At 35.5% G+C, this 12,463-nt stretch overlaps 2 protein-coding genes across 2 annotated transcripts; both read right to left on the bottom strand.

Annotated features, from left to right (window-relative positions):
- Window positions 1-3,601: 3,601 nt before the first annotated feature.
- On the bottom strand, window positions 3,602-7,212 carry LOC131309582 (valerianol synthase TPS8-like). The gene is made up of 7 exons (XM_058336197.1): window positions 7,107-7,212; window positions 6,673-6,736; window positions 6,038-6,040; window positions 5,156-5,297; window positions 4,424-4,672; window positions 4,302-4,322; window positions 3,602-3,892 (listed from the first exon to the last, which is right to left on the bottom strand). Exons 1-7 carry the CDS (start codon window positions 7,210-7,212, stop codon window positions 3,602-3,604), a joined length of 876 nt encoding a protein of 291 aa, XP_058192180.1.
- LOC131311053 (valerianol synthase TPS1A-like) lies at window positions 7,103-7,820 on the bottom strand. The gene is made up of 2 exons (XM_058338372.1): window positions 7,572-7,820; window positions 7,103-7,380 (listed from the first exon to the last, which is right to left on the bottom strand). The coding sequence occupies exons 1-2, from the start codon at window positions 7,683-7,685 to the stop codon at window positions 7,240-7,242; spliced, it is 255 nt and encodes an 84-aa protein (XP_058194355.1). The 5' UTR covers window positions 7,686-7,820; the 3' UTR covers window positions 7,103-7,239.
- Between the last annotated feature and the right edge of the window lie 4,643 nt (window positions 7,821-12,463).

The raw sequence follows: 12,463 nt of genomic DNA, 5'->3' as shown, positions 1-12,463 counted from the left end.
GGTTTGGATATAGTTGGTGTGTTGAATGGAATGGCAGTATAATGAATGGTATTTAAAACATTCAAAAAAACTAGGCTAACATAGGCAATGTTTGGTAACGTTGCCACTTTTCTATTTTCTGTTTTCTATTTGTTGAAATCAATTTCTATTTTTTTTTTAAAAAGTAAAAACAGAAAACATGTTTTTGTCAATTTATTTTTTTTTTAAAAAGAAGCAAACGGTGCCTTGTTGCATTTTTTCATGCCAAACAGGGACGTGCATAGATAATGTAGTGGAGGAAGATCACATGTGGCCTGTGGATTTGCAGATTCTCTTCTCTCTCTAAAATATACTCTGCCTCTCTCTCTCTCTCTCTCTCTCTCTCTCTCTCTCTCTCTCTCCCGCCTTTCTTCACGTTCTTCTCTTTCTGGTTTTTTTTTCTTCCTCTTTCTTCTCCATTTCCCTTGTCCATTTCTACTCCCCTCTTTGAGTGCTTTTACAGAAAGTGAGTGCCTGATGTTACTGGATGACCCAGAGGGTGTTTCCAGCATCTTGGAAAAACTTCTACGATCTGAAAATAAGGATGATGCTTTGCTCGCATTTCAAATAGCTTTTGATTTGGTCGAGAATGAGCACCAAGCTTTTCTACTGAATGTCAAAAATCTGTGTTTTTTGGGCACCGGAATGTGTGTTTTGTGGGAAGATTTTTTTGTAGACAAAAATCAATTGCCGGTTGGTAATGTGTATACGAAAATCGATGGCACAACATGGCACGGCACGACACACGATTAAGGGCCGCACGGCATGACACGAACCGACAAACAAGGCACGGCACGACACGAGTCACACGACCCGACAAAAAAAAGCACGACACGACACACACAACCCGGCAAAAAAAGGCACGGCATGACACGACAAAAAAAAGGCACGACACGACACGACCCGACAAAAAAAGGTACGTCACAATCCAGCACGATTAATTAATTGGGCACGACACGACATGACACGATTTAAAAAAGGCACGGGCCGACAAAGCAAAATGGCCCACCACGGCATGGCACGGGCACGGTATGGCATGGCACGCCATGGCACGATGAAGTAAACGGGCACGGTACGGCACGACACGAAGCACGGTTGGCACGGAAGAAAATGGCACGGCACGGCACGGCACGACAGACACGTTTGACACCTCTACTCTCCCCTCTCTTGTACTAGTACACACACACACACACTCACATATATATATATATATATATATATATTACAATGTGCAAGAAAATAATAGATACTTTTGTACTTGTGTCAAAGAGTTTTAAAAGGCTAAGATTTTCCCTTTAAACTAATCAATTAGCACATGTGTACTTAGTAAGTTTTTTAATCAACCAAGTACATATACTAATATATAATAAAGGTACTATGTACTCTAGGTAGTTCAACTCCCCATTAAATTAATCTAATTGGGTACAAAACCCCAATATAAAACAATATAAGAGTACTTAGAAAATCTTAGGTCTTTTAAATCCAAGGTACATATATAATATAATATAGGTACAAACATCACATGGGGATTTACAAAATGACTAGTTTATGAAAACCCTAGCACTAGTTGGAAAGACTAACCTTATTACCCAATGGATAATAAAATCCCTAGTATTTATTGTCCAATAGACAAAAGTAATAAGGAAGCTTTTATACTAAAATAATCAAATGTCCTTTTAAACAATTATAAAATTCTATTTTTTATAAATATTAGTACTTGAACAAATCCATCAAGGAACACTTTTAATATAAAGAATGGGGTTTCTATTATCCAATGGATAAAAGTTCTCCTAACTTTTATTGTCCAATGGATAAAGAAGAAAACCAAAATAACAAAAGAAAATAATTAATAAATTTTCAAGTCTAGGGTTTAAAAGGTTCACAAGGTTCAAAGATGGGCAAAAAGATCCATCTATGGTTAGGGAAATGTAACTAGGTGACTTCCTAGTTTGGTTTCTCCAACAAATTGGTTAGAAGCTAACTAGACTTGCTAAGTAGGGCTTAAAAGTCAAGAAACGATCTTTGAAGGGTTAAAGTGTAATTATGACAAATTATGGAAATTTAAAAGGAAATATTAAAAGCAATCTAAGTAATTAAAAGAAAAATTCAAATATTTAACGAAATTTTTATTGACTGAAAATCAGGGCTGTTACATGTTTCATTCTAAGGTTTCTTCTATTTCTTGTGCAATGATTAGTGAGTAGTCGTCGGATAGGGTCACGGGGTGATTAGCATACCGTAGCCGGATTGGATGCGTTTTGCTCCTTTTCGAAATAAAGAATGTTTAAAAAATAATTTTAGATTGGTAAAATACTTCCCGTAGACGAATCTGGGCATTGTCGGAGTCCATGTGAACGGGAGAATGGGGGTCCAAAACTCATTTTTCGCTGCGCATGGGTAAACGGCGACCATAAGGGTTTGCATCTTTCGGGGTATCTTTTTCAGCCTTAAATCAAACGTTTTAAAGAACACCGATTGAAGCAGATGAGTCTGGGCCGGTTGCGAGTGCTTTGAACCCTACGACCGTACCTTCTTTTTAATTATTTGAAAAGGATAAATATTTTCCTAGGTTTTAGTTAATTTCATCCAATCGATAAGGGGTGGCTACCTAAGAGCCCATTTAAATTATAACAACTCGAATTTTTAGTCAGCACACATCACCGTCTTTGTGGATTCGACTCTGGTCTTACCGGATATTGTGTTACATCGGTCTCCGCCCTACGCTTGGGGCAACCCATTATTTTAGGACTAGAAAATCAGTCAAGCACCATCCAAACACCTCGTAAGGATTGGATTTTAACCTGCAGTTTAGGCTTACTCATCGGCATCTGTGCTTTGCGTTTTTGGATACCGAGTGGCATATTATTGGTTGCCAATGCAGTTAGGATTACTTGTTTCTAGTTGTTCTGATGGCAACACGCCTTAAAATCAATCCCATGTGTGATGTGAGATTGATTTTAAGACCAATCAGGAATAATACTGATGAAGACGCTAATACAAAAAATGAAGTTTCGAACTACTTTAAGGCCAATGCTTCCTCCTCATCAATAATATTCCCATAAGTGAAAACCATAGTGGAACTCCTTAATAGGGAGCACTGCAATTTGATGCAACACATCTTTCTTTTACGAAACTAGTTGCAATAAGAGATCAGGAACTTGTTTATGCTAAAGATTCTCATTTTGAAACACAAATACGAATAGAGAAAACTCTCAATTTTCATTAATAATCATCAAAAAAGCAAACAATTTGCCAGAAGGCTTACTTCTCAATTTATAGTAGAGCATTACTAAAATACTGAAAAGGAAATAAAATATATGGGATAAAATCAATCCTTATTCTTCTTGACCAAGCATAGGAAACTAAATACTTCTTAGAATTCTTATTCTTAAAATTGAAATTCCCTAACAAAATTACTAAAATCAAAATAAGGAAAACTAGAGAATGCTATTTATTAAATTATTTCGATTTCCATTCTGCATCACAATTGCTCTTGGACATAGAGTACAAATTGAAATCCCAGCATCCACTTATTTATTTCCCATTTGAATTTGGAAACAAACACCAAATTATCAATGCTTGATCATATGGAGATTGAATCTTCGTACAGTGCAATGATGGAGTCTTTGGCACATTCTGGTTGAGTATAGCCATCACTATACTTGTATACCACACCGTAAAGGCATGCAAAGTTGAGAATTCGAATGACAAGATCTCTAGATATCATAGTTGGTCTCATCATCTCTTCATTGATGTCGATCCATGCATTCTCAATTATTTTCAACAAATCACTAATGGCTTCCGGCCTTGAAACACCATGTTGCTTCATGTAGCACTCAACTCCAGTAGCCACGTGGCTTCTCTCATCTTCTGTCTTCAATTGTTTAAAAAAATTACAAAAACAATTGTTAGATAAATGATGACCATGTGTGAGCATCCACCATATGTCAATGTTTCACCTATCAGTATTGCAGAATAACTTTATGTAAAGGGAGTCGTGTGAGTGACACGTATCCCTTAATTGTTTGCAGTTTTTAGTTTTATTAAATTTTAGAAAATATGTTCATAACATCTTTGCATAGACCCTAAAATTTGCTGTTAACATAAATCAAAGCCAACATCATTTTTCCAATAATCATGTGATAAAAGGTGCTTTTAAGGTAAAACAATTAGGCCAAATCAAACCCAATCGAAACCAGTTTTGTCAACTAGGCATGCCAAGGAGTTGGATTTTAAAATATATTGTTTTGGTCAGATCATTGAAAGATCTAAACTCGTTGTACAGTTAAATGGAACTGCCTTCTCTGCAGTTGAAACCAGGATTACAAGATTCAGTTTGAGAATGCAGTTTCAAACCAAAATGCAAAAATGCCAAACAGAATTAACAGTATATTGTACTAATTACCTTGCAGCTCTGTATGTCATTGATGACTCGGAATATTGTTGAGCAAGCCATGAGGATTCGAGGTTGAGATTGTAACCATTGGAATGCCTCAAGGGTTGCAATCTCTCCCATCCCTACAAATGCCGCTGTTGTGAGCAATGGAGAAGTGATGGTTACTAAAGCATTGGCCAAATACTCTTCCATCTTTTGCACATATCCTTTCTTTAACCACTCGGTCTCAACGTCGTAGCATCTTACTACTTCTTTGTACTGATTTGAATGAACATAGAGAAAGTGAAAATCAAGAAGAATGTGTCAATCACTTGAGTTAAAATGAACTATAATAAAATAAGAAACATAACTCAAGCATAATCTTGAACATTGTGTGTAATTTTACTCATTAGTTTTTTTTTATTTTTATTCATCTCTATATGTGTCAATCACTTGAGTTATGCACGTTCCATAGTTTTGTAATTTACTTATTGTGTTAGAAACTTGCAACTTTTAATTATGATTGTTTTGATTTGGATTCGGAAAAAAATATGCTTGTGCAGCTAGCTTCGTTATCATCATGAATGAGTTCCTCTAAAAGAAACTATCAAGTTGCCAGTTAAAGACAAAACTACCATTTCAATTTCATTTATGTGAAAACTTTGTAAAATATTTATGAAAGAACATTATTTTCTCATAAAATTAGCAAAATAAAAAAAATAATAGTGAGAAGTATTTAAAGAAGTATTTAAGTTGCCATACCGCTTCTTCTAAATATTGGACGCTGTAGTTTATTTCTTTCTTTGCCATGATCTCCTGGTAAAATTCATCATGAACGTTTAGGAGAGCCTTGTAGATTGGCTTCATGTAGTTAGGGAGTTGATCAATAGCATTCATGTCCCACCTAACACACGAGAAAGATGGAGTCAGAGGGGGACAAGTGAAGGCAGCCGCCACTACAACAATTTCAAAACATACTATTTACTACATTGAAAAAATTATTTTATCCTCAAACTACATAAGCCAGCCACCACTAAATTTTTTCATTATTTTTGTTATATAGGATAGGAAGTCTTTAATCCTCTAGTTTTTTTTTCCTATAAATTAAAGGAGGACAAAAAAATAGTCCAAAACGAAATTCAACGGGCCAAGTGAATATTATGAAATATGAGGTTTAAATTAAGAAAAATCAAACTTCACAATTTGTTTTTATGTAAACTCTATGAGAAAAGACAAACAGAAGACCTCTAAATGCAAACATAAAAGAAATGTAGCAAATTAAGTATCAAAGGCTGTGATTGAATGGCGTCGAAATTTGCAAATAAATTTTCTTCAAAGTCGAGAAGGTCTCATACATAGAGAGAAGCACATTGTTAAAAGTTTTGATGTCGATTCTATCATCAATACTTTTAACGATACGAAAAAGTATTTCAATTCAAAATACCTCATTTTAGTAGATAGATTAAATTAAAATTACACTGTCTTGGTATTGTGTTGGATATGACAAACATCGTGGATTATAGTTTTCAATATGCTATTTTAAATTTTTTTGAAGTCGATAGACATGCATATTATGGCCCCACCACTAAGGTAAAATTTTGGCTCAATCCCTGCACATGAGCACTTGATGTGACATAATCATACCTCCTATATTCAAGGGAAGAGCAATGCTAGACATAAATGTTCCAAAGTTTACATCCATTCTTACATCATAAGTGATAGAAACACTCAAAATACTATTTAGGGGTCCCACAAGCGCTTGGAAGATAGAACGTAAGAACGTGTAAACTTGGATGTGTGGCTTGCTTTTTTGTATAGGGAAAGAAAAAAGGATCCTATCAAGTGCATACAAATGGATTGAACGGCCGGTCCAGTTTGCCTATTTTCGAGAATTTCTAAGGTCCCACTTAGATGATCTAAAAATCCTTCATATTTTAGAGCTTGTCAAAAAACATCAATCGCGTGAAAAATCACGTTGATCAAGTAACGATTGATATATATTTGAAACATGTTTAATTTGAGATAAGAATGGGTTCTAATCCGGTGTTGCAATCTTTTTCTAAAGATAAATGCACTATGATCAAATTGGTATATGATAACCATGGTTTTTGACGTGGTCGATGTCCTCAAATAGCTCTAAGATGTAAACCCTTTGGATCATCAAGGTGGATCCGGAAACAATCCGAAAATAGGCAAATTGAGTCATCAAAATGGATCCGAAAAGAATTTTTAAAAAAATGGGAATTTTTTAATTTTGTCTTTATAGCTAGCAATAGTACCTCTGCACTGCGTTTGTGAAACATTTGAGTTCTTCATAGGTGCCATAAGCATCGTAGGTATCATCTAGAACAGATATCATTATCATAGTTTTTGTGAGAACCAAACGGGCAAGAGAGTATTGCGGTTCGAAACAAACTGCTGTAGAATAGAAAAAGCACTCCACTGCTCTGTCCCTCACATAAGGAATATGTGACCGTAGATCCCACTCTTTCCACCACCTAAATACATGGAAGTAGAATGGTTACAAATATGAGTTACCAAAAAAAAAAACTTACGAGAAGCCCATGGTACACCCCAATTAAAAAAATAATTTCGTTTACCAAAAACTGAGCTTTTTAGCTTCTTTGTACTTTTATTTGCATGCTTTTGTTGTTTTTTTGTTTATCTAAAAATGTGAAGCTGTGGAGTAGGTTGAATACAAAAGGGCACTTACCAGAAGACAAGTCATAGCCATGTTGCCTGAACACTCGAAAGTGAAGTGACACCATGAACAAATTATCATGGAAAACATGACTATATTCCTCAAACTTTGGAAACATGTTCTCCAAAAGCTCTTCAATCTCTTTCTAGAAGAGGTAGGAAACACCAAGGCGTTCAAGTGCATCGATCAGAACCATCTTCTCTGCTCCAACATGGTGATCTAGCACTAGCATATCCTTCACTTCTTCCTTCAACACTTCAACCTCTTTACTGTATTTTTCTAGTAACTGCATCATATATAGCTATGTCAAAAATGCATCATATATAGCTATATATAACACTAATCAAGATCTATCAAATAAGATCTATATTGTATATTTCAAGATCCACGCTAAAAGATATAAACAAAAGACATAAAAGAGACATACAGAATAATGGACAATGAAAATGAGACAAAAGGAGTATATTAATTAAATACCTGGGTATCTAAAGTGAATGAGGAAAATCGATCTCCCCATAAACTGGGGGGAAAGTTCCCTAAGGGGCGAAGAGTGTCGGGCATTGTAGGCTTTTCCAGAGAAAGATGGTCCATTGTCGGTGAAATTAAGAAGAAAAAAATAAATTAACAATACACTTTACGCGAACGATTATTCAAGCTAAAATCGCTAAGTCCTTTTACTAAGAGAGAGAAGACTCAAAAAGCTCTCTCTCTGATAGAACAACACAGCTTGATAGTTTGTCAAATGATTCGGGCCAACTCTCCTTAAATAAGATGAAACCCAACCAGCCTCTGTTAGGAGTCTGATTTGCCTGAGGTCTTCTGTGTGCACCAAGGTCCAGTCCGTTGGGGAGTATCTACGGAGTCCGCACCACATCACCTGGACCCAATATACATTGAATGACTCATATACACTTAAAATGCTAAGTCTTTATAAGTGGTGAACCATCCAATTGTATATTGAGATCCAACCCTTTTTTTATTTATCTGATGTAGGGCTCAACCTTTCACACATGTTTCTAACAATCTCCCCTTCATGTGTGAACCATGCATTTGGCCTTAGCTCCCCCTTGATTTGATCCAAATGACTCCCCCTTGATCCATGATCTTTTCTCTCTCCAACACCGATTTAACCTTGGACTTCATCGCACCCACTCCATCGATCGAGAACCAACCCCTTCACTCCATTGAGAGCCTCCATGCAGCGCTCTGCCTACATATCCTTGCTCCATCGAGAGCCACCTTGGATTTTTCTCGCGCCATTGAGAGTCTCCATGCAAGCCCAACAAATCGGTTTGAGTCCGCCCAAAGATCGTCAGCCATCGGCTTTGATACCACTTGTTAGGAGTCAGATCCACCTGAGGTCTTCCTTGTGCACTAAGGCCGAATCCATTGGGGAGTATCCACGGAGTCCGCACCACATCACCTGAACCCAATATATATTGAATAACTCATATCCACTTAAAAGGCTAAGCCTTGTAAGCGATAAGACATCTAATTGTATATTAAGGTCCAACCATTTTTCTATTTATCCGATGTAAGATTCAACCTTTCAACCATGTTCCTAACAGCCTCCACCAGATAAAGCTTAATTAATTAACGAATTAAATGACGACAAAAAAAAAATGACGACAATTATCAGTAATTTTTTTTTTAAAGAAACAGATGGCGTACGTTTAAAATGTTGAACGTACTGTTGCATGTTAACCCATGTTTGATACTTTACGTCCCACTCCCAGCCGCCCTTGACTTGGATCTTCTCAGTCTCCATGTCCATGGATTTGAAGTCATGTCTGGCATGCATGCATGGGAATTGAGAACGGGGTCTCCCTGGCCAGGCCCGTCCTTCTGGGAAAGTGAGGAAGTCTTGTGCCTTAAGCTTCTCTAACAATTTACTCCCTACGTCTGGATTTAATTATTCCTAGTTCTATTCCAACCGGTTAAAAAACGTGTTATATCTTCAAATCCGTAATATATTTCATGTCGCATAAGTATTTTGTTTGATAGATCTCGATTAGTTCTATAATATAATATTTTCGAAATTACGTAAAACATTATAAATTGGAAGATATAATCGATTGAAAAATGGCACGAACTCAAAAAAAAAGACTATTAAATCCGGACGGAGGGAGTATTTATTTTTGGTAAAATTAAGTATGTGCTCCAAAGTTAATAGGGTGTACAAAAAATAAGCACGTTATGCAAGCGTAATTGCTAGTGTTGTCGCTAAAAAATACAAGAAGAAGAGTGATATTAAACTGATACAGTCACATTAATGAATGATTACTGCTTTCGGAAATTTTATCTACCTTGTTATATGTATCTTTTTTTTTTTTGGAATTTTTAGATTGATTTACTACTTATTTTGTTCTATCTTATGTTAAGGGTTCCAACAAGCCAACCTTGAAAATCGCCTCTGACCCTCAAAATGCCGGGGACGTGCTTGTTTCAAGCCTATAATAATTCACTATAAATCAGAGGGAGCCATGGAAGGCCCTGAGCTGAAGACTTAAGCCCTTATTTGGTTACAAACTTGGAAAAAAAAAATCCAACTCAAAAAACATTTGTTCTCTTACTTTTAATTATTATTCTCATTTCTCTCTCCACTTATTACCCATATATTCTATCATTACTCTCATTTCTCTCTCCACTCATTACCCATATCTCCAATCAATACACTCATTTCTCTCTCTATCTCTCTTCACTCATTACCTTTATCTTCAATTATTACCCTAATTTAGCTCTCCACTTATTACCTTTATTTCCTATCATTACTCTCATTTTTCTCTCAAATCATTACTCATATCTTCAATTATTACTCTTATTTCTCTTTCTATCCCTCTTCGATCATTATCATTATCTTCAATTATTACCCTAATTTCTCTCTCCACTCATTGTCCCAAAAATCAAACTCAAAAATTTTCCAAAAGGGAATCGAACAAGGCTAATCTCTTGAATTTTCACTCAAACTTAGGGCACTAGATAGGTATAGCCAGGTATATGTAGTGTATATATTTAATCTAATTTTATACAACATACGAGCTAGCTAGTCTAATGAAAAAGCATAGTTTTACTATTCAACTGGTGCATGATTCAAGTCCTAGGGTTCTCTCTTTTCCTTCTGCATAAAAATAATTTTTTCCTCTCACACAATCACAATCCAACGAAAAAATTTAGTTTTACTATCCAATAGACACATGATTCAAGTCCTAGGGTTCTCTCTTTTAATTCCTTTTGCATAAGAATAATTTATTCTTCTCACATACTCACAATTCCTAAGGTATATTTGTTTGATTGGTGCATGTAGTGACCCCAAAATAGGCCTCCAACCATCCCCAAGCCAAGAACCACTGGGCGCATTCACATCAGCCTGTTTGGGTCACCGCAGAGCTTCATCCAATGTACCCACAGCTCGGGGTCCCATCGTCATGTGGCTCGGTTGCTCCAAGCTAGATCGGGCTCCTGATGCCCCGAGCGAATTATTTGTGATATCCCACTTTTTCAATAAAAAATAATTATTATTTTGATGCAAATAATTAAATCTTCTATTTTTCTTTTCCGAACTTCTTTCTAATACAAAAAAGGATGTTGATTGTTATTTACGACATTTATTTCAAAAATTCATATAAACTTGAATAACTTATAATTTGATTTGCTAGATAATATTAAACTAGTTTGAATGAGTATACGCAGGGCCGGCCCAACCCCAAGGCCCAAGAGGCCTGGGCCTTGGGCATCCTAAAAATATTCAATTGGGGCACACAATTTTTTTTTGTATTTGGGTTTGAATAGAACTCTTTTTTAGCCCAATACCATAAAAAATGCCCATCCAACATGCAAATAAAAGCCCAAAAACTCAGATGACCCAAAAACTCGGTGACATTTTTATAAATCAGAGAACTAATTGGTCCATTTTCGAAGAAAACAAGAAAACCAATGCTCTGCGCCTTTGGCACGTTTTTTCCACGAGAATATGTCCGGCTCACATGGAAAACCATCTTTGCCGGCCAACTAATCAACAGGTGACAGCTTAGCTATTGCCTTTGGTTGCCTTGGAAAAACATGTGCACAATTATTACTACTGTGGTAAAAAGCAAAAAATGAACAATCATTCTATCTCCACACCCAAACACACACTCATTTGCACATCCTCATTCATAATAGGGGTAGAATCTGCACACACTACACACCCAGTGTGTGTGGGCCCCACTTCTATTGTGAGTGGGGATATGTAAATGGGTGTGTAAGTGGGTGTGGAGTTAGAATTAACATAGTGTACTATGGTTGGTTTGGTAGGTTTTGATTAAAAAGTTAGGACTGACTTATTATATATTTTTTCTATTCAATTTTTTTTTCTCGTATTTTTTAGTTTTGAATTCAACTCTTGTGACTTATTGATTCATCTCAATGAGAGAGATTGAAAAAGTAAAAAAAAAATTGATCGAAATTCATAATTTTTTTTATAAAATACAATAATAAGTAAAAAATATAACTTTTTGACTTATATTTTTGTATTTTTTTTTAAAATTACGAGTTTCGATCCAAATTTTTTATTTTTTTGATTCATCTCGCATAAACAAATCAATAAGTCACAAAAGTTTGATGCAAATCTCACAAATACGAAAAAAAATTGAATGAAGACAAAAAAAAAAGTCCTTACATTTTAATAATCCCACCATCCCAGTAGTATATTGTTCTGACAAAATTGGTATGGGTACGCCACTTGTACACCTCCTTGTATGAGACCTATTTTGAGGGCCCACACAAATATTGTGAACCTTGCAATTTGTTCACAACATTTTTTGAAGGGTCCCTATAAAAATCAATTCACTCAAACATCAGTAAGTGCTTGATCTATACGATATTTTTTTGGTCTATACAAGTAGAGACAAAAAGAAAATGCAAAGATCAAGTATTTACTGATATCCGGCTAAAATGATTTCCTGGAAACCCTTCAAAAAATATTTTGAACAAATTAAACAACTCAGATCATTTATGTGAGATCTTGACGACTTTGTATTTTGTGTTCGTATGTAGTACTCACTCCGTCCCTAAATAAGTGTCCGACGCGCAAACCTAGGCTTTCAAAAAGATGCATTTGTTTCATTAAAAAAATCAAATTCTTTTCACAGATCAATAGATAACAATAAGTTATATTAGATTGTGAAAAAAAATTAATTTTTTTAATGAAAAATATGCATATTTTTTAATGTCTAGTTTTGCACGCTGGACACTTATATAGGGACGGAGGGAGTAATAATTAGTCGAAATTTTATATTTGATTAGCTTTCTCGTATTTTGATCATTGCTGTAAAAATTGTTGTGTATTAAGGGCACACTTTTTTTAATTTCGCCTTGAGCACTCAAAACTT

This window comes from Rhododendron vialii, chromosome 12a (genome assembly GCF_030253575.1).
Source record: "Rhododendron vialii isolate Sample 1 chromosome 12a, ASM3025357v1".
Taxonomy (NCBI): Eukaryota; Viridiplantae; Streptophyta; class Magnoliopsida; order Ericales; family Ericaceae; genus Rhododendron; species Rhododendron vialii.
The sequence above is the reverse complement of the archived record's forward strand: the minus strand, read 5'-3'. Positions and strand labels throughout refer to the sequence as shown.

Bases quoted from the DNA above. Each gene is read 5' to 3' on its own strand.
- LOC131309582 (XM_058336197.1), bottom strand. From the start codon at position 7,212: ATGTTTCCAAAGTTTGAGGAATATAGTCATGTTTTCCATGATAATTTG. The intron at 6,737-7,106 runs GTAAGTGCCCTT...TATCTGTTCTAG, and splicing joins TGGCTATGACTTGTCTTCTG to ATGATACCTACGATGCTTAT. The intron at 4,673-5,155 runs GTATGGCAACTT...CATTCAAATCAG, and splicing joins TCCAATATTTAGAAGAAGCG to TACAAAGAAGTAGTAAGATG.
- LOC131311053 (XM_058338372.1), bottom strand. From the start codon at position 7,685: ATGGACCATCTTTCTCTGGAAAAGCCTACAATGCCCGACACTCTTCGC. The intron at 7,381-7,571 runs GTATTTAATTAA...TATATGATGCAG, and splicing joins CATTCACTTTAGATACCCAG to TTACTAGAAAAATACAGTAA.